Consider the following 22401-nt stretch of genomic DNA (forward strand, 5'->3'; position numbering starts at 1 on the left):
GGTATGTTTTATTAAAAATTATTGAAAAGAACTACCATTTCTGGATTAATTCATTGAGTGCTAATTTACTTAATAACGTTCCAAAAATGTCGAATGTTTTACAATTTCTAAGAACTTCCAAGACAACTTGCCGTAACTTTCAATTATTGTACAAATTGCCAAAGCACTGCCAGTATCTAGCAAGTATATTGTCAAAGAGCCAGTAAATCCATCATCGCCTGATCTAATATTGTAGGAACATTTCTCTGTTAGATTCTCTCATGATGTGTCTAAATTGACAGTTCCGTCCAGTTGTAATGGGAAAATGCACTGACATGTGATGAAAAACAAAGATAGCGATACGGTATTATCGCTTTGAATGAAATTGCGTTTCTTCGATACAATAAAATGCATTTATTTTAAAGTGACACAAAAATAATCGTTATATAATCCGCGGTTCTAAGAAGAAACATTTTGGTAATTATAAAAAATAAGGATTGTAGGACCGATAGTTTTGGTACAAAAGATGTTAGCGAGAAAAGACTACTTGTTTTAAAGAGGGGTTACTCGCAATGAATTAATAAATGAATTTAACAATGAAAATTTACACATGATTATGTACGAGTAGGATTAGTAAAATATTATTTTACGATTAAGATTAATTTCATACAATCATATCACAAATAATAGATTGCCTTACATCTTACTTACTCACAACAGGGAAGATATTTTATTAAAGAATTTTATAAATCCAACCACTGCAAGTAGGCCCATATTCCTTTTTGTTCCTTGGTATTTAGTGAAGCACCTGCTGTGCAGAGTAGCTGTGTGTGATCAATACACACAACGCTTATAGTTTCAGTCAAGTCTATTCAAATACTGCATCACAAAATTATAATCACCCTATCACGGTTGTTTCTTATTAGTATTCTGCATTCTGTAAACTATGATTCAATCGGAAGTCATGGGACGATCGATTCACATTTACAGCTTGGGACCTCGAAATAGCAATATATAACACGCTAACTACAAGATAATCTTAGTCTTTGACTTTGTCCTACTCGTATGTAAGGGTTACTAACTTGAACAATGCCCGACTAAACTCCTAATCAATTGTATGTAATTAGGCTTTTGATGAACTCATTGTAACAACATGACCACGTTACGTCGTAGTCAGATAAAAAGTTAGACCGTTACTGACCAAACAAAGCAAACCTTTAAAACTTAAAAAACAAAATTTTAAACTGACATTTTTTAAATACAGTATATGTTTTCAAATAAATGTGACCTTAAAAATTAATGTTTTGTGGTTTTAGTTTGAAAACGAATTGACGATTTTTAAATTAGAATTTTCATTGGTTTAACCTTTCTACTATCAAATTCAGCCTCACTTGAAAAAATGGTACTGCATTAAAATTATTTGCTTCCTGGATCCAAATAGTTTTAAAAACGCAATTTTAAGTCTTAAACGCAATTTTATTATGGACTTTGTAAGTTCAGTTAGCCAAGGTTTGGGCAGATCCCTTGCAAACAACGTTAACATTCCAAAGGTGGGGATGAGGGTAAATAAAAATACCATAATCGATAGTTACGTAATATCTGTAGTTCGGTGTTTTATTTTAGATTTTAAGTAGTTTGCATTTGTTTATTAGTTTCACAAAGTTTCAGTAGCATTAAGAACCATTGAAATAACCCAATATTTATATTTATTTTATTGAAATAGCTTATTAAGTTAAACATGGGACCATGTATTAGACAATATGTTATGCGATATCACGACTAAACAGGATGGTCCTTTTTGGGCGATGATTGTCATTATGTTAATTTATTAAATGGCCGAAAATGAAGACGTTCCTTCAAAATTATTGGGACTAAACTGTTGAAAATTAGTACTAATCGCGATTACATACAATAAACAATACAAGCTACCAGAATTAACTTATCTCCATAAACGATAGCCTCACTCTGAAATGGTCTGTGAGGGTGATATGACCAAATCAGTACCAACTCCGGCTGTCGTAGCATTGACTGTACACAAAGGACCAACTGCTGTTGAATTTATATACAGTACTTTGACAAAATTGATGTATTATAAAAGATTACATAACTTACAGTTAATTTCCCTTTCAATAAAAAAGTCTATTTTAACGACAGGAATTGGTCTATTAGCAGCACATTGCGTCGGTGGTTTCATTCAACTACATTCGTTTTTGTTCTAAAACTGTTTGTAGCTTTAAGGAATGTCTATTTCTCTTCATAGCCAATTATTGACATTGGGGCGTGGAGTCATTGACTAAATAAACACTATAGCCAATGGCAGAATAGTAGGCCTACTGATCTGCCTCCACTTAACGAATACAGGGAGTATGTTTAATCTATGACAATACAACACAGTAGGTCTACAAACGACGTGTCGCACTATCACAGCGAGGAGTCTGCAGGCAAAACAGGTACAGGACTGTGCTGCGGGTATTGCCGTCAACGCCTGGCTCAGTGACTGCAACGGCATACTTCACGTTGTCCTGCTGAATACATAGTGGTAAAACCATAGACAAGCATAGGGATATTTGATTTTTTTTCTATGCTAAAACTAAACGTTCATTTTTCATAACCTTACTACATTACACTAAAAGTAATCAAAAATTAAAAATAATTAGGCCACAATCAAAGACTTATAAACACACAATACTTTATTAAAAATTGTAAATGAGCTTTATTTACTCGTGCTAAGCCTAATATTGGAAGAATTTAAAAAAAAGAAACTGGCAAGTATTTCTAATCGGAATCAGAATAAGTGCTGCAGCTAAGTAAAATATGCAACTGTAAAATATATGATCTAATCAGGATATTGTTTGAAATATATTGGTACCAATTAATTATTGTTAAATGTTATATAACCTTTTACGGTAAACCACTTGTTATTGAATCAATAAGTAAAACAAGTTTAGCAATTATATTAACGGTGAAACATGTTTAAAACGTTTAGAATTATGTTGTATGGAAGTATCAACGTTTAAAACTACTTATATAAAAACGTCAAGTTGTGTTTAAAAACATGGTTCATATTTAAATCTCAGTGAATGTAAATTCACTTATATAACAACTCACCAAATCATACTTGGTAAAATTCTTTATAAATCCTTTAAAAGTGTGTCTTTATTGTAATTAGCGTATTAACTTAAGTAACCAATGAATTACCCCATTTTAATTGTCAGAGACATGGCATGGAATTGATACTGCTTGTCGTCGGTATCAGCTGCAACAGTGATAGACTCAAAGATACCACGGTGATCTAAATTATGAATTTTTCGGTACTGCAATAGACTATCTTTGCTGACGTCAGAAGGGCGTTCCAAAGAGTATGGAGTTTTTACTCATTGCAGTGTCGTAGAACAATCAGCTAAGCACACTTGGGTATCTTGGCTCTATGTCCCTTCTCATTATACTATTTTATTTGTTGAAAACCTATATTTGCAACAAATAAAAAAATAGTATGAATACATTTTCTATTAAGTGACCAGTAAAAACCATCAATGAATCTAACAATGAATTATAAATAGTGTGATATAAAGGGTTTGATGTCCACGTCAATGTGTACCCAATCAGACGAATGTAACCGAATCATAAGGCTAAACAAATGATATTTGTACATCGTGATAGTGTAACAAGGAATACTTATAATCCGCCCGACATAACCCAAATTGCTATTATCCTGTAAATCCTCCACCACTCCATTACGCGTATGTTCCCGCTATCTTCCAAAGTCATGTAGCACTCTTACCAAAAAACATGTAAACTTTAGTGCAGCACTGTAAAATGGATTATGAAAATGTTTTTATTATTAAGGTAAGCCTAAATTTGTTTAGTAAATGTTAACCTGACTTCACCCTTTGCAGTTTTTATATCTTAACTTTCAGTTAAGCCATTGACCATTGAATATATAAGACTATTGAATGTTGTTATACAGTATATTCAAAAATTCAACTAACTTACTGAAAGTCGATTAATAATTTAGGAGGCAGTGAAACAAATCAAGCTTTATAGCTGCAGCTGATTTTGTCAATTTCTCGATTGTTGTATTAAAATAAACAAAGGATTTCTTTAGGGACATTTTGTGTTTGTGCGAACGTTAGTCTCTGTGAAAATCAAATAATATTTACAGAGTGAACCATATTCTGAGAAATATTACTGTACCTACTCTTCTGGTTTCGTAAGTAGTATGTTAGCTATAATAGTAAGCGATTTTTTAGATTGCGAGCTACATGAATAGTTCAAACACATATTGGTAACTGACGATTTTAAAATACATATGCAGATTGCAGATAGCATTGTTATTTTTATTTTACAACTAAGACATACGTGGACTCTGATATTCTGCTATCTTCAGAATTGATTTTACACATTTTGCTAAATTATTGTCTGTTTAATCCAATTGCAAAGTTCCTATCACCAATCCTCATAGTCGAAACCTGGTAGATTCAAACCAATAGTTCATTTGCACATAAGACACGTGGTGTCAAGATAGGTTTCTGATGGGTAATTAAGTAAACTTTTACTTTTTATCGTGGTGCTGACTGGTGAGGCAAGGGATAACGTCCTTGTCCCGTTATGCAACACAGGGGTGAGACGGGATCACCTTGAGGGACCATGTGCCCTGAGCCCACGTTCTTTGTTGTAGGGCTTCATGGCGAGGGGTGGCATTGGAGGGGGAAGCTCCCCTCGTCCCCTTCCCACCCTGACACTCGCTCCCGTGCCTTCGCTTCTAGAGCTTCAGCTTCTACTAGTGTTATACTTATATTGGTGCAGTCAGTAGTCAGTCTTGATACGTTCAGTTTAGTTTTGTTTCTAACCGCGACTTTTGTGTTCAGATCTTACCAAGTCGTCGCAGTGGCCGCCAAACTGTATCCCCAGCCAGCTCTACGTCTGCCCACTAGGTAAGTTGCATCTTCCACCAAGTCTTATTGGAGCACACTACTTGACATCCCCCATAGCAGTTATTGTAACGGACTTGGATCGTTAAAATCTTATTCTTATACATTTATCAAACGTTATATACACCAGAAATCTGTCTTTAACTTTTATGTGAGATAGGGGACTAGTTAAAAACTTGTAATACTAATCCAATTAGGTCCATTTTTAGTTTAAGATTAAGTTTGTTCCAATTAAATTAAATTTCTCACAATGTTGTTAAGGTCTGGAGTTTTAATTTCAAGTAAAGGGTATAAGTCCTTTCCACTACTTTGGTTTGGGGTTTGGTTTTGACACCGGTTCAATTAAAGTAGCTTGTTTTTTATGAATAGCTATTAAAATCATAATCCAATAGAAAATTGCATTTGTTAGCCTTATTTCGATTTACATCGACTTCTTGTGATCGAAACTACTTGGGGATCAGGTACTGTACCCCGGAATTAACTTCAATTATATTCGTTGAAAGGTTTAAACTGAATTTTATGATCAGTTAATAAAGTAGGAATACAAAAATCAGGGTAATGGTTTGCTATTTTGGCTGGATGTAAATGTGAGTTGTTTGACCTGCCCCAAGCTTCCAACAAGGGGTGGCGGGATTTCGAAGAAGGGCAGAGCTACCCTTCGCGGAACGCTGGCCTATTGTGTTGGTTTCTAGGCTCGCCTATTCTTTTTTTCGAGTTTTTATAAAATGAAGCGTTTTGAAATAGCTTACAGTTCGGGCTAGCCATGTGGCGTAGCGCGGGTATGAACATGGAGTGTAGAGTATGGCGTGTATTGTATTGCGTGTTGTCGGACTACTCTGACTCTATATCACTGTCTTTGATTCCCCTAATTGTCCGATACTACCCGTCTTGTATGCTAATGCCTTATCTAGCAGTCACTCCTTGTGGCAACGTTGGCCTATCGTCCAGTGTGTAGGCTAAGAATGGCAACCTAATCGTAAAGAGAATCCAGCTGTTTTTATATTATTTTACATATCCATAACTCATTTAATTAGTTTTTGTTCAGTTATTGTTGTAAAGTAAAGTTTACCGAACGTAATTTAAAGAAAGACATGAACTAAGGTTGGTAAAACAATTTAATGGTTATTCGCATCTTGTAACGACAATTTGACCAAAGGGACCAGCGTGGCTTTACTCTACGGTTAGTTGGCCTTCCTCTTGGCCTGTCGTCGTCTCATGGCCTCCATCTCCTCCATTCTGCGTCTTCTCTCCTCCTCCATCTGTCGGTAGATAGAGTGTAGCTCGGGCACAGGCTCAGGACCATGCTCCACTATCCTCAGCTACATACAACAATCCAGTTACATGTCAATTGTCAACTAACTTTTAATTAATCTAAACTAGTAAGGTATGTTTAATTTCGGACATTTTATTCATCTAAATATTAAACTGTGGTTGACAAAAAGTTTCAAAAGTAACTATTGAGTGTTTTTACTTTGTCGACGAACAGGGGAAATGTAAAAATCCTTTGTAAGTGATATTTCCTTGTACTAATTTCACTCTAATTAAACCCCTTGACTTGTTCGTTTTATGAGAATTTAATGAAGATTAGTTAACGTTGAACTTCATTAATCCAGTGCAATCGATGTTTGTGGCATCTGGTATGTTCTGAGCAAAGTTAAGAGGAGGAGAGGAGCAAGTACATCACGTTATCGTCATAGAGTTATACGATGTTAACTCTGCAGAGCCCTTACACAGTGGGAAGTCAGCAACTCTGTCATCTTGGAGTAGCTGTAGTTGCACCTCAGTCGCGCTAAACGCCTTTTAACATGCCATCATACATTTGATTTAAACGTCTATACTAGTTCAGTGTTCAGTTGTTGGCAAATGCTGGATGAGGTTGAAGGTTTGAGTGTTGTGTGATGTGGATGTGGTGCGGGGTCCAACAAAGGCCCAGCTGGTAGAGTGGCAGCGACAAAGCCCCACGACCAGCTGCAGCCACCACACTCACACACACACACTATACACGAACCGAACCGAACCAACAGCCGACCGTCTACCCACCGACCAGATCGGCGCTTTTATAACAACCATAGGCGCCTAAGAAAATATATGCCGAAATAATTGCATTACAGTATCACGTCTGCATTTTCGTAAAAACTCAACTAAAACATAATTATACGACTTACTCTAGCTTAATAAGTACGCTCAGTTTTTGTCGGTTACATGCACTATTCGTTGTTTGTACCACGTGAAAACGAATGTTTAGCTCGTGCTCATACAGTAGTAAATATTGTGTAGCAACTATCGACAGTTTGTTGCGAGGTTAAAATTGTTAGGTTGGTTGTGATACTACCGGGCCGGTACAATTGTTACACAGACACCTCTGGACGGAGTTTGACTTTGTATGGCCTGCACCTTGTATGTACAATACACGTCCAATCAATAAGCCAATGTACGCCGCACAATGCTGTGCGTCAGTCAACTTGGTTCTGCACTATGTTACACTATACACTGCCCTACTTGGATACATGTAGTTGGTGTTACACCGACGGACTCTCCGCCACAGTGCTAGTGTCAACCGAATTAGCACTGTTTTGCATTATTTAATACTTAGTCCAAACTCCAAAGAGCCTCTAGTTATATATATTTGAGACGGACCGCGACGTAGTAGGTCTGCCGCAGCGAGGTCAGGGGGGCGCGGAGCCCCTCTATGAAAAAATGTAAAATGGCGACCCATGGATCCCTCTCGCGTCTGCCGTTCCCGTGTTTTCGGTACCTCGGTCAAGTAATAAACAGGAAGGATTCGGATTCGTCTATATTATTTTTCCGGATGTCCCTTGTTAAATAATCCAGCTCTAACCGCTTATAATGCATTGTAATTGTAGTGAATCACGTTATCACATTATTGCGGTTACCATTCTCAGTCCCAGCGTAATGAAAGGTAAACTTTAGCTGTCCGTTCTCCGGTCGTTGTGTCAATATCAACAGCTGTACCACTCCTACCTACCTACCTGCATATAAGCCCACAGTTACTAATTGTGTTAGCTGATTTACAGCAACACCACATTTTCAATTGTTCCTTTTTTTAACTTACAGTTACTATAAACAAAATTGTGCAACACTAACAATGCGTGTTGAAAGTTATTGAATCTGTGATTCGACCAACACGAACAACAGACCCGGCTTTCGTGCAAAGACAAGATTCACAAGTAGCGATTTCATCAATCTGTAGCTAACCTCGCCGTCGAGAGCAGTGATGTGGCGTCGCAGTTTGTAGGTGTAATATTGTATATTCAATTAAACGAGGCTCGCTGTTTTACTAGTTATCAGTGTTTGTACAACGAGTAGTGATTGAATGAGCTAACGACACAATCACATATGTATTTTCTAACATTCAACCAACACATGTAGAACTTTTCGCGCAGCAAAAACCAAGGAGATTAATTTTTGTAAAACTTTAAATAACATTACAAATAACATACAATTAATAATTATACTCTGTGCCTTAGTCCCTGAAGTAGATTGTTTTCACCGAGATAGTCGACGTTGTTTTATTTTTTATTCGAACAGACGGATCTCTTCTGTTCTCTGACATTAAGCTATTTATTAATTAATTGTAGTAATTCTATCCAATATATAAGTGTGTGCTCCAGTAAGCGTTTACCGTAATTAATTGATGTTTAGTTATAGCTGTTGAGTAGTGATGACTTTTACAATCTAAGGTGTATTTATTTGTGGTTAAAGCGCGATGAGGAATGATGATGATGATGATGATGAGGCAGGGGTGCGGTTACTTCCGAGACCCCATCAGTTAGACCCCATCAGACCCCCAGGATACGACGAGTATAAGGTAACGCCATCGTCGGGTCCGGGTCTTGCGTAGGAAGCCTTGTAATGTAGCTGTTCTGTACAAGTTGATGTTTGATACTAACCAACGTACCTATAACACAGTACACCGTAGCGTAGGCCTACGTCAAGTCGTCTTCAGAAGGTTGCATGTCAGTAGAACGTAGCCGCTCGACCGCCAAAGACAACTGACTTCATACTACCTTGATAGTTCTATGTTTCCTAGATATAAGTGTATTTCACATAGTTTCCCATTTCATTTTTGAGATAATTTAAGATCGATCGTTTAGTTTTGTGTAAATTCAGTGTCCAGAAATATCGTAAACATTTGAAGGATAATTTTATATTTTACCGATTGATTTAAATTGTATTAGATGGAGCGTTTGTTAGTTTGTATGTTTTACCCTGTCGGACCGGATTGGCCAGAGTGTGTATACAAGTAGTAGGTTCAGATGATGTGATGAGGTGCTTGTGCTGTATAACACTTGATTTGTCATGTCGGCTTGCTGCTGCACTAGGTCTAGAGGTTAGCGTGAGGCCGTGGCCGTCAACAGTATAAACACTAACACTATATACATGTATACTAACGTAGGCGGTAGGCGGTAGGCCGCGGTTACGGTAGATATAGCACACTGTAGATACATGCATCCATAGAAGGTTACATACTCCGTAGTGGGGCCAGTCCTAGATGTTCTACACGAGTTTTATCAGTTTTATAGATGTCTTTGTATTTTGTTGAGCTATTGATTTTTGTACTATCATTGTTGAAATGTATAGCCTACAGATTGGTTTTTAGAGTTTACGAATTTTATCGATTAGTCATTGAAGCATTGTTTATTTTTGTTTTTGTGCGTTTTAGTGAACGTTGGCTCTTTTAAAGATATATATGTTTCTTAGAAGACATTTCTACCATTACATTGGTTAATCTTTCTTGTATAACTGTTTCTATAGTGTGTCCTAGTTATGTGTTTCAAGATCTGGGTTGACGATTTTTTATTTGTCCAGTAGTTATGTCTACAATTAAGTATTTTTAACTTATAAATGTCACATTATTATATAAAAAAATCACGTTAAAAACTAGGAAATGACAATGTAAAATTCAGTGTTTTTATCATACAAATACTGTTTGTAGTTGGACCTAAGCTTGGAAAGTTTCTTTGATTTAATTTTGCTATGTTTAGAGCTGTCATATGATGTTATTGAAAAAATGAACTGAAATTTGAAAAAAAAGAAAAATGTTAAAGTCATTATAAGATGTAGATTTTGATCAGTTAGCTACAATTAGTCATAATGTGTAATTGATGAAGGTGTAAGATTGTTTGTGATGGATATGCGGAAGTGTGACGGACGTGTGGGGCTTGAGAAGCCACATACATCTGCCTTCCTACAGCTTCGGCTTACAGTGAAGCCCCTCAGACAACCCACAATCCTATCCCGCAAACAGGATTAATTCACTTGACGAGCACGAACACTAGGCACTAGCTAGGCAGTACTAGGCTGAGGCTCAGTGTTACGTGCGCCACTCCGCCAACAATACTAATGTAATGACAATCTGCTATGGTCAATGGTGACGTAGCTAACCAGGTATCAGAGCTGGGGTACTTCATACTTGGTGACTGTGTCTATACTCTATACATTCTAACAGGTTTACTTGCAACTTAAATGTTTTAATGAACAGAAACCTAGGCCTACCAAATTTAGTAAATGACATAACTTTTTTTCGATCTAATGATCATTATTTCTTGATTACCCACTTAAACTCCCAAACTAAAACATGTAACTCTTTTAGATAAGAGTGTGTCCTGGTCCTGTACTTTAATTTATGAGTACAGTACTCATTATACAGTACGAGGTAGTATTGTCATCACGCACAGCGATCCAGAAGTATTTAGCAAGTCAGTACTAAACAGAGCTTGTTTTCAATGTATTTCTTGCCGAGTACCCGAATAATCTAACATAACAACTTCTCAACCTTCAATTTGCATAACCGATCTCTTAGCCAAACAATCGATACATCGCAGGCCGTGTGTGAGTACGGAGGATGCTGCAGCTGGGGGTTAGCGGAAGTGAGAGTCCAGGTGTCGTGTGACGGGCTACATCCGACAGTCCTTCTCACCCGCCTCTTCTCCTTAGAGTTCTTTGTCTACTCATGCGTGATACATTGATAGTGAATATTCAGAAAAATCCCGCGAAACATTATTCTGAAATGGCGTTAAAAAGGCGTTTGTTGTCATAAAATCCTTTAAAATTTATAATATATAGGTTATTATCATAAAACCCTGACATTAAAATATGATTAATGTCCTTACAAATCATATTTTCAAATGTTAAATATTTGCCAACTACAGACCTACACTATAAAACTAAAATAGAATTGATTTCTATAATTTTCAGGAACTGACCAATCACAGAGAGCAAGCTTTGTTCTATTTCGCACTCGGACAATCAGAATATTTTTTCAGAACATTTTAGAACCATTTCAAGAGTCATGGAATTGTATGGAAATAAAAGGTTAGATAGTTTGAGTTAACTTTGTAGCGTATGGTAGAGCAAGATTTACTAGATAACGGATGTAGTAGTTTACTAATTTATTTCACAACCTGTGAAGGGGATAAGGTACAAAATAAGTAGTTTCCCATTAATATAAAATATTGTAAAAACTCCGTTTGGAATAAAATATGAAGAAAAGGAAATTGGAATAACACTCTAAATACCAATAATTAATTATTGCCATTGAAAATTATTTGCTACAACAAAAATTATACGAGGTGGTAAAGTGCTACTCCGTTGTTTTGTTATGCAGGTAAATGGCAGATTTTTATAGAGAACCAAATGCATATTAACCTAAACTCAAACAATGTAATGCAAAATGTGAAGAAACTGGTCAGAAAGCGATTACAGATCATATTATGCCTCCGACAATCCGTAGGTCGCGATGATGCGATATAATAGCGATGTATTAGGCCTATGTGAGCTATTTACGGATATTTACGCTATGCTATACATACAGTGGAGGCAACTGGTCGTTAACATATAAGTAGGCGGTCCGTACAAAATGAGGGTAATATATAGTAGTTTGGTGGCTGCACCAGTGTGTGATGTTTAATTCAAAGGCCAACATGAGGGCTCCGGGCATTAATGCAGTTTTTAACACCGAACAGAGGTTTATCCGTTTTCCATAGCGTGAATATTTTATCGTTGGACCAATGTAGATTACACTGTGGCTGTAATAATAATAAGGGGTTAATATAGCTTGTCACAAGTGCGGAAGATGTTTTGTAACCGCATATAGCACAGCTGATACACCATTAGGCCGACTTAGTCCAAATATAAGGAGATTCTAGGGGGTAACTAATGATTTTTGTATAAATGGAAACAACTATTGACCGGTAATTTGTGGGATACAAATACAATTTAAAGCCCCCCCCCCATTGCAATTAATTGTTGATGTAACATTTTTAATTAATCAGTCCACTTCCCTCTGAGGAGCAAAATTTATAAACTTTCCACTACGATGCGTCAAGTTCCCGCGAAAATGCCATAACTCACTTGTATATTATTTTCGGTTTATTTTCTCATATGAACTGGGTGGGTGGGGAACAAGTGCTTTGAATGGTATTGTCTAGGATAAATTCCTACGCTAAAAACACTATCGCGAGGAGGCTAATGAATGGCCGATCAATAGTGTTGAACGCTAGTCATTACTGACATGACCTTGAGGCAGCGATCAACTATTGCGGGCCTAATATAATGTGCGAATTGGTTTTTTTACATAACTTGTATTTCTTCGTCCTTTATAAGATGATAAGGCCAAGCGCAGCGGTGATAAACATCAGTACGTGGCTGTTGAAAGACCAAAGACCTCGACGTAGCGCTTTTTATTGACAAACACGTATTTGGTAGTCCTTGGCGATGACGATTCAGCATTCAACTGAAGTAGAGGGTTCTCAGGACCCTCCTTGCTGGGGTCTCGACTGATCAATCAAATCAGAATTTGGGCTTAGTGACTAAATTTTGAGCACAATTAAAAAATAAACTCTTATTACTATGAAATAATGAGAGGCCTAATTAGTTGAAAATGAAAAATCTGAGACTATAGATTCAGTTACATAATAGCGTTCGTTGTTGCAGTGTTGGCCCAAACAATTAATTGGCAGAAATTCAAAATAAAAATAATATAAATTACAAAGTATGTATAATTAATTGTAATAAATATGGGTTACTGTCAGAATTTCCGCACTGGATTTATTGGCTTGGATTTTATTTATTGGATTTTAAACTAAACATAATTAACATGAACATTATTGTACAGTGTTTAAAAATGTTGTCATTAATTCAAGAATCATAAATTACCTAAACTAGTAATGTTCTATTAGCGAATTAGCTATAAGAAGTAGTTATTACCGTTTGTGGCACGGTAAGACCTAGGCTCGGGACCAATTTAATTTTTTTCATTTTGATGTCTCCAGAGGCAAAAAAACACCATTCGTTCAAATTTTTATAATGTGTTTGTGTAGCCTTGGCCATGAACACGATAACTTGAGTTATTTTTATCCGATTTTGATGACATTTGGTTTTAAGATGTAAGGCGGGATAAACTTGAATTAGTTAGCAAACCAACATGATCGGACCATGGGAACGGGGTTTTATGGGGTAAAAATTGGTTTTTTCTCATTTTTGACCCTCAAAACAAAAACATTCAAAATATCTCTCTAGACCCTTTTGAAGAGCATAAAAAACAAATAATTCAGTTTATCAAAGTATTTTTGAACGGTTATTGGTTACGGAGAAAATTCAAAAAATTTAATTTCAAAATTCCCATGATATTCTTATGGGGAATAATGTAAAATGTTGAAGTTTGCTTGCTTATGGGTATATTTTGATCAAACTCGGCAAATTTATTTATTTTATATGATATTAATATTTTACTAAAACACACAATAGTTTCCCTGTAGCAGCAAACCTAGATACTCATTAAAACTCATGTTATGTAAATTGGTTTTCATTGAAAATAAATTCAGGCAAATGGAAATTCGCTTAGACGGCAGGTTTGCCGCGGCGGGGGTATTTTAATTACTCTCCTCTAGGACAGCCTTTCAAAAACATTTATTTAACACAATTTAACATGTTTTAAGTTTTTCATGTTTCACTTTTGTATATGTCTAACTTGCTCTTATCTGTATTCTGTGATGTCTTTGACAACAGTCTACTACGACTTAATAATTTGCAACAAGTAGGGCACAAAAGAAGTAAAAAAGGGTAGGCCTATTTAGTTTGAATAAACCATTAAACCAATAAATATGTGGTGCAGGACTAAGTAAGGATCTACGTTCTACTCTATATTTTGGTGTATATAGGGTCATTGATATTGAAACATTTTGAACTTACATATAGGTATAATGAGCTTCAAAAATAAAAGCTACTGACATATGAACTCATATATATTAATTTAATGAACACATAAATTTAATAAGTTGGCAAATTTATTTATTTCATCCTATACTATTGACGTATGGTCAAAACAACACTTTTTACATTCCCCGTCTCAGCAAACCTAAGCACTTGTAAAATCTAATGTTATTTAAATAGGGAACAAATATGTCCTATTTATGGAAATATTTTAGTAAAAATGTAATCAGACAAGTTGAAATTCGCTTAGTCTGCAGGTTTGCTGCGGCCGGGGTATTTACCCTTAAAACACAAAATTTATCAATTTTTCTCTAGACCTTTTTAAAGAGCTTAAAAAAAATGTGTATATCAAAGTGTTTTTGTATGGTGATTGGTTACGGAGAAAATTCCAAAAATTGTTAATTAAAAATTCCCATGTTATTCTTATGGAGAATTTTAAAAAAAGGTTGTAGTTGGCTTGTTTATGGATATATTTTGATCAAACTTGGTGGATTTATTTATTTTGTACTAAGCTATTGATATTTTAATAAAAAATCAATTGAAAATCAAGCGGGGGTATTATTTAAGCTCTACAAAATGGTAGGGAAAGAAATTCCAAACTTTTATCTTTTTAAGGTCAAAAATGGGAAAACCCCATTTTTACCCCATAACCTCATTCATAATTCCCATGGTCCGATCTCACTGGTTTGTGAACTCGTTCAAATAAATGCAGGTTTACACGTTTATACCAAATTTCATCAAAATCCGATAATTTTTGTTTGAGTTATCGTGCTAATAACATTAAATTATTTTATAACAGTCATCGGACATATGAATTTGAACGGATGGTGTTATTGGCCTCAGGGGACCTCAAAACGAAAAAGTAAATCCATCCCGGGTCTAGGTCTTATAATGAGTCCTACAGTAATAGCTTATTCCCTATATGGGAAATTCGCTAAAACAAAATATCCCTGTCGCAGGAAAGATTTCCCACTCGTTTTATTGTGGTTTAATTCAAAGAAGTCGATCACAAAAGTATATTAACACCTTCATGCTTTGTGCAATATATGTAACATATATGTAACATAGACAAAGAGGACACTTTGGATTGGTGTTATCACTTGATAATAACTTTGTTGTTGTGGCACTTAGTTGTTTGTTATGCATTAAGCAACACAAAACATGTTTGTTAAATTGCAAAAGCCACATATATTAAAACCTAATATTTCAAATTTAATAAGATAGAATGTCATAAACAAGCTGACTGCAACTAATTTATCTTTTAAAAGGATCACATCATAAGAATATGCACTAGGTATATATTTTATTCCTAATTTACAGTATTTGTGAACAATATGCATGCCTTGTTTACGTGCCTCTTATATTTTTATTTTTAAGATAATGTGTATGTTAAAAGTTATTTATTTACACTTGTAAATACTTTGGCCTAAGAACATAAATATAATATAAATATACCCCCGCCACAGAAAACCTGCAGACTAAGCGAATTTCCATTTACCGGACAGGATTTATACTAAAATATTCCCTTAGCTTATTCCCTATATGGGAAATGCGTTAATAGGCTAGTCTTCTTGAGTTTGTTTGATTAATGGAGGTAAACTTATGAGTATTTACTTCATAACTGTACCAAAATATTTACAGTAAATGACAAAAATAATTTCCTAGTCAAATCTATATTTAGAATTTAGACATTATTGATCTGAAAGACACACTACTTATACAAGACTATATTTTGTATTGATGTATTTCTTCTTGAGATTAATTAATTTCTTTATCCATCATATTGCTTCTTCTTAACCGTAGGTGAATTTTGGCTTTCAGCTTGAAAGAAAAGAAATGGGTAAAATGGGTTGCTCTGTTGTTAATATTTTATTCCAGGTCACCTAATGTATCACCTAGGTAGTACTTTTATACTGTACTAGTCTATAGTGTAAAATGAGTTTTATTAAATTAATTTGAGTTTGTTTTAAGTTAACTTAGTTAAAACTTTAACAGCCTATGTGACAAATAACTTAGCTACACTAGTGTGATGTGTTATATTTTCTTTGCAATTCCTACAGCTGGTAAAAAAAAACTCCTTGATTTGCTTCCATTGAGAAGAGTCACAAAAGGAATGCTGCATAAACACCCTTCAGTTTTAAATTTGCTAATTTTGATGTTCACAATACCCCCGTCGTAGCAAACCTGCATACTAAGCGAATTTCCATTTACTCGGCTTGATTTCTGATAAAATATTCCCTATACATTTTCAGATTTATTTCCTATTTAAATAACATTAATTTTAGTGAGTAGTTAGGTTTGCTGCTACGGGGAAGATATTGAGGTGTGTGTGTTTTTTATTGAAATATTGATAGCTTAGTTTGAAATAAACCAAATTGCCAAATTTGATTAAAATATATCCATAAACAAGCAAACTACAACAGTTTATTTATTCTCCATAAGAATAACATGGGAGTTTTAAATATACAATTTTTGGAATTTTCTCCGTAACCATTAGGCGCATTATAACGCTTCAATATACTAAATTATTTGTTTTTTTAAGCTCTACAAAATAGTTTGGAAAGAAATTGCAAAATTTTATGTTTTTCGGGTCAAAAATGGGAAAACCCCATTTTTACCCCATAAAACCCCCCATAAACCCCCATTCCCATGGTCTGATCATGCTGGTTCGCGAACTCGTTCAATTAAACGTAAGTTTACACGTTTATACCAAATTTCATCAGAATTGGATCATTTTTGCTCGAGTTATCGTGCTAACGGACACATATATAAATATATATATATATGTATGTATATATACATATATATGTATATATATATATATAAATTTGAACGGATGGTGTTTTAGGCCTATAGGGACCTCAAAATGAAAAAGTAAATCGCTCCCGGTTCTAGGTCTTACCATGAGACCTACGGCAATAGCTTATTCCCTATATGGGAAATTCGCTAAAAATGATTAAAAACCCTTAAGTTGTAATTGTAAATACATGCATTGGTCAGTTATAATGATGATCGTTTAAAATTTTAAAATCTGATTTTTTTATTTTGTGTGTAGGTTTTTAATTTTTTGTATGACATTATTATCGGACCAACAATAATTTATATTGAACCATGTAGAAAAATAACTTGGACTATAATAATAGCACTTTGTGAAATATGGCATTATTATCAATTCATTCATACCTTTTTAAAATTAACTTTTATTTTTACCTGGCTTAAATGTTGGCATAAGAATAAGGCTGTTATTTCTTTAGAATTTACAATTAATTATTCATCTCTATACTAAGTATACTACATACTGTTTTAATCGTATCCTAGGCCTGCTGTTTATACGTTCTATCATAGATTAAACATACTCCCCTAGGGAGTATGTTTGATCCATGGTTCCATCTAGAACTTTGTTCACTGTTTTCTTAAGATAAACCGACCAAATTAGTTAATAAACTAACAAGCGAGAGGATTAAAATGTATTAAGTTATCGGTAGGCTACTACTTTCCTTATTTAGAGTAAATTAGTCTAATGTAAGGGGAAATGAATTTTTTAAATCGTACATTGGTGGGGGGGGGGGATAGGATGTGGGGATGAGGAAGAGAATGAGAATGAGTAAGAGAATGGGGAGGGAGAGGCTAGGGTGATTCACCGTCACTCAGTGGACAGCTTCAATCAATACAATGCTTCAAAATATCAAAATTGTATATGGATTTAACTCTATGACACTTATGCATACCTATTTTTTTATTGTTATTGAACATGAATTACAAAAATATTTATTGTTGGTTTCAATTTAATAAACTATTTCCTCAGTTATAACGCGAAATGTCAGTTTTTTTTATTCTATTGATTTTCATGATTATACATCGCATCCATAATCAGCGCTAACAACCGTAAGCCTAACCATAATGCTGTTTAAAACAAACAATAAAGTAGGTCTACCACAAGGTTATAGAATATATACAGCAGGCCTTTTAAAATAGTAATCATGTGTATCCGACAAATTAGTTTTTCCTTATGAAACACCTGCCATTAAATATTAACATCATAATAGGTTTATTAAGCACATTTTTGTAAGTTACAAAACCAATTATTCCGTTATAACCAAAAGTAAACGGGTTTAATCTATGTTGCTTATTCTATGTACTGTCCCTGCTAACTCAGTATTTCCTGTAAATGAAATAAAGAAGAAGTCTTTCACTTGAATTTCAACCAAACCGTAAGGTTACATTTTTGTAAAACGTTGTTAGACCAAGTGCAGGCAGTTTTCTTCTTAGTAAAAGTAAGTTATAAAGAATATCACCTTTACCAATAAGTTTTAAATCCTTACATTACATTTTCACAAGAGATTAATTGTGTTAAATTACTGCAATACGATTTTCAGCTAAACAAAACGTCAAAGCAGGGTTAGGGCCTAGTAACAGTCATCTTCGTTACAATGTATCAATCATGAAATGACTTAATTTTTAGTTGTTTATACTTATTTATATTATCATATTTTAATTTTCTATAAGCTACAATCAGTAAGTTTAAACAAAAACCATTTATATTTCGTTGTGAACTAAATAAGTTAGGTGGCAACGGCAACACTAACAATCAATAACACTACGACAACAGCGCTCTGAGCGACAGAGTCTTGCATTAAACACCACACTTTTCTTACTTCATCATTAGTCTAGGACACATAACCTATAACTATTGTACACAGATGATTTCAACTAATAATAATTTTAACGGTACACCACTTTGCACTTAGTTTCACTTTATAAACACTGAATAGTTAATTTTTGTCCCGGTGAGAAGGTTGTTGACCGGCGAACAGTATCGATCTCGGAGGAACGAGGGACGACTGGTGCGAGACTAGGACTATGTCCCGCAACAGCAGTACACTCACACTGGTCAATACTGCTGTGACAGGACAATATCCCAGGCTCACACTTACCTTGAGGGTGCGTGGGTTCAGTAAGTCGACTCTTTCGTTGATCGGTTTCCTCCGTCTGTTCACCCTGAAACACCAACAAACTACTGATCTCTGTGTGTCGGCTCTAGCCTGGGATGAGAAAAGACCTGGATTTTCAGCTGCCCTAGCGCATGCGTTGCCGCAACCCCACCCACCCCTTTCTACCCTCCTACCCCCTAATCTATATTTATCATCTTACACTACTTCATCATTGTTGTAAAAAATTAAAATAGGTCCAACTACTTATGTATTTTTTATGAGTTTCACTATTCTGTTGTAATATTTTGTAAAAAAATGAGAAACTTAGGCTAAGACAAACTTGTAAACTTAGATAAAAAAATGTTTAACTTAAGCATTTCAACTTAACTTAGGCTACCTAGCCTAACTTAACTCCTTGTACTCTGAGCCCTAACTAAGTTAGACGTTTTTGTTAGGCACAGTATACCTTTGCTTAAGACAAGTTAGGCCTATTCTTAGTTTTCTTTGACAAGTTATTGTTAAGTTATTAGTCTAATAAGTTTCGGGCACTGTTGTAAGTTAGGTCTACTTACAGAACTAAAACAAATACAAATAAGTTTCTAACAAAGTGAACCAGTCAAGATACTTATTGAACATAAGTTACTAGCCTACCATTTCCTTGGGTTCAAAAGAAACTTCATAGGCAAAATATTTGATTTAATAACTTATTTTTAAATCTTAACGCCTATTACTTATATAGGTAGGCCTACTTTTATTTATAAAACTGCTCACTTACTGAATATCCCTGGTATTGCATTGCCAAGCAATGAAAGCGGCCATCCCAAACATCGCTGAACTCAGAGTGATGGCTAGTGGAAATGCCTGAAATAAATAAAATGATTCCTTTATTCTGTTTCAGTTTGGGCATGGAAGGATTAGGTATGCCAGACCACCATGAGGCATTCAACAACATGCTTCAGATGAATGGTCTGGGTTTGGTCCATCACATAAATGGAAGCCAACCTCCGCAGGTGGATATAAATGGATCTACCAATTCACAGACATCGGAGAATCACAGGACCAATGGCAACTCCACTCCATCACAGCATCTCAATACATCAAATACTCAAAACAACAGTTCATCAGGTACGCCATCATCTAGGCCTACCGTAACTAAAATTAAGCATTTTAAATTCATTAATAGCCTAAGTTAGGACTATTCTTCAATTAAATTATCTCCAAACAATGTTTTAATATATTGGTCCATCACAACTCTATTTAAAACTTGTTGCCCTAAAAACTTGGCCAAGTCAATTAACTTACCACGAAAGTCAATAATACGGCTTAAAACAGCCGGTAGCCTACATTCCAACAAATAATTCAACCTAGGCTTTTTTGTGATCACTTGAATAAGTATTTTTGCTATTTTTACTGCAGGGTTTTGCTGAGCCTCGGCTTTTTTCATAACATAACTTACAGTACATACCTATAGGCCTATACTAGGCACGAGCCTAGAAATTTTTTCACATTACTTCAGGCTAGACCTAGGGGTTACGGCAATATTACTTAGATAAAATCCATTGGTCATTTGGCGAGGTTTGAACCTGGGACCCCAGAAACCGGAGTCCCGCGCTCTAACCACTTGACCAGCTCGCTCCCCATATATGGTATGTATGTAATAATGATGTAAATAAAATCATAGGGTACGGTACCGTACTGAACATGTGTAATTAATTTACTTGTGTTTTATGTTATTTCTTAAAAAAATAATACAATAACTAATAATAATCGGAAATTGTCGCAAAAGGTTTGAAGGAAATAACTTTTCTAACCAATTTTTGAATATTCTGCGAGTGTGAGATATCATGGTGTCAGCTAGGTGTGAATGTCAAACGTTGACACAAAAAAGAACAGAGCAATTGTGGCGTGTTAAGAAAAATAGTTCAAAATCGTCAGGGATTGTCAAATTTTGTCTAACATCTTAAATTGGCGATTTTGGTAAATGGGGAACAGTACGGTACAGTATGAGGCTGAAGGTGGATTGTTACTCAGAGAGACGGAAGCCAGAAAATTTGGTCATACATTAACCTATTATTATTTAAACCACTGCCACAATGAATCTAGGCTACAGGAGCTAGCCCACTATTCTGTTATGCACATTATTGTGTTTCATTAGATATCGAAAACAAAACAGTATCATTGCCTTTGTTAGGTTTTATTGTATTTCTTTTTTATATGTTCTGAACCTATATTTTGGTTGCCAACTTGATACAGTGCAAAATGTTAGACATACGTTTTTATTCTAAAAAAAACGTGTACAACTTAAATTATTATCGTTGCGTACTAAATGCCGTACTGTGTAAGCAATGTCAGTTGTTTTATCGTGCTTCTACAGTTAGGTACTCAGTGTGTAGGAATAGCTTAAGGGTGAATTTCACCATTCAGGTTTAGTGTATAAAAATTGAGTCAAATTAATGTTGTAAAGTATCTTGGTGTGGTCAGAATTCAACACATCAGTAACTTAAGCTATCTCAAACTAAAAACAACACTCCGATAACTCTTACCTCGTTTACTCAAATATCCCCGTCGCAGCAAACCAGCAGACTAAGCGAATTTCATCTTGTCTGATTACATTTACTAAAATATTTCCATAAATAAGACATATTCCTAATTTAAATAACATTAGATTTCACGAGTGCTTAGGTTTGCTGCTACGGGGAAGGTAAACAGACTTTTTTGAGCAAACGTCATAAGAATAGGATGAAATAAATAAATTCGATCAACGTATATCCATAAAAAAGTAAACTACAACAGTTTTCATTTTCTCCGTAACCATTAGGCATACAACAATGCTTCAATATAGGTACCGGTAATAATTGTTTCTTTTTTTAAGCTCTACAAATGGTTGGGAAAGAAATTCCAAAATTTTATGTTTTTAGGGTCAAAAATGGAAAAACCCCATTTTTACCCCATAAAAACCCGTTCCCATGGTCCAATAATGCTGGTTCGCAAACTCGTTCGAGTAAATGTAAGTTTACATGTTTAAATACCAAATTTCATCAAAATCGGATAATTTTTGTACGAGTTATCACGCTAACGGACACATATATATGAACACACAGCTAGTTCAAATATATATGAATTTGATCGGATGGTATTTTTGGCCTCTGGGGACCTCAAAACTAAAAAGTAAATCGGTCCTGGGTTCAGGTCTTTCCATGAGACCTACGGTAATAGCTTATTCCCTATATGGGAAATTCGCTAAAAGCAGTGGCGGATCCAGAGGTCGGGCAAAGGGGGCGACCCCCTCGGGCATACATACATATAGCCTATAATTTTTACTGCAT

General features: G+C 35.1%; 2 protein-coding genes across 11 annotated transcripts in view; one reads left to right on the forward strand and one right to left on the reverse strand.

Moving 5' to 3' along the window:
* The window catches only part of LOC128985978 (RNA-binding protein Musashi homolog 2-like), a 146976-nt gene that overhangs the window by 118752 nt on the left and 5823 nt on the right, over nucleotides 1-22401 (forward strand). For 2 of the 10 annotated variants that reach the window (XM_054406010.1, XM_054406053.1), the window contains exons 5-8: nucleotides 4848-4913; nucleotides 8634-8739; nucleotides 11130-11246; nucleotides 19974-20200. In XM_054406010.1, the coding sequence (XP_054261985.1) occupies nucleotides 11224-11246; nucleotides 19974-20200 (250 nt within the window). In that variant the 5' untranslated portion in view covers nucleotides 4848-4913; nucleotides 8634-8739; nucleotides 11130-11223. Of the gene's footprint in view, nucleotides 1-4124; nucleotides 4190-4847; nucleotides 4914-8633; nucleotides 8740-11129; nucleotides 11247-18325; nucleotides 18419-19973; nucleotides 20201-22401 lie in introns of those variants that run through there. The other 8 variants (XM_054406020.1, XM_054406029.1, XM_054406045.1 and 5 more) reach the window with 7 other exon arrangements.
* The window catches only part of LOC128986021 (uncharacterized), a 37070-nt gene continuing 20676 nt past the window's right edge, over nucleotides 6008-22401 (reverse strand). The window contains exons 3-5 of the mRNA XM_054406104.1: nucleotides 19851-19936; nucleotides 19079-19142; nucleotides 6008-6229 (exon numbers count right to left, since the gene is read on the reverse strand). Coding sequence (XP_054262079.1) covers nucleotides 6092-6229; nucleotides 19079-19142; nucleotides 19851-19936 — 288 coding nt within the window. The 3' untranslated portion in view covers nucleotides 6008-6091. The remainder of the gene's footprint in view (nucleotides 6230-19078; nucleotides 19143-19850; nucleotides 19937-22401) is intronic.

This window comes from Macrosteles quadrilineatus, unplaced genomic scaffold (assembly GCF_028750875.1).
Source record: "Macrosteles quadrilineatus isolate MER2022 unplaced genomic scaffold, UCM_ALF_1.0 Scaffold_1__1_contigs__length_201487025, whole genome shotgun sequence".
NCBI classification, from domain to species: Eukaryota; Metazoa; Arthropoda; class Insecta; order Hemiptera; family Cicadellidae; genus Macrosteles; species Macrosteles quadrilineatus.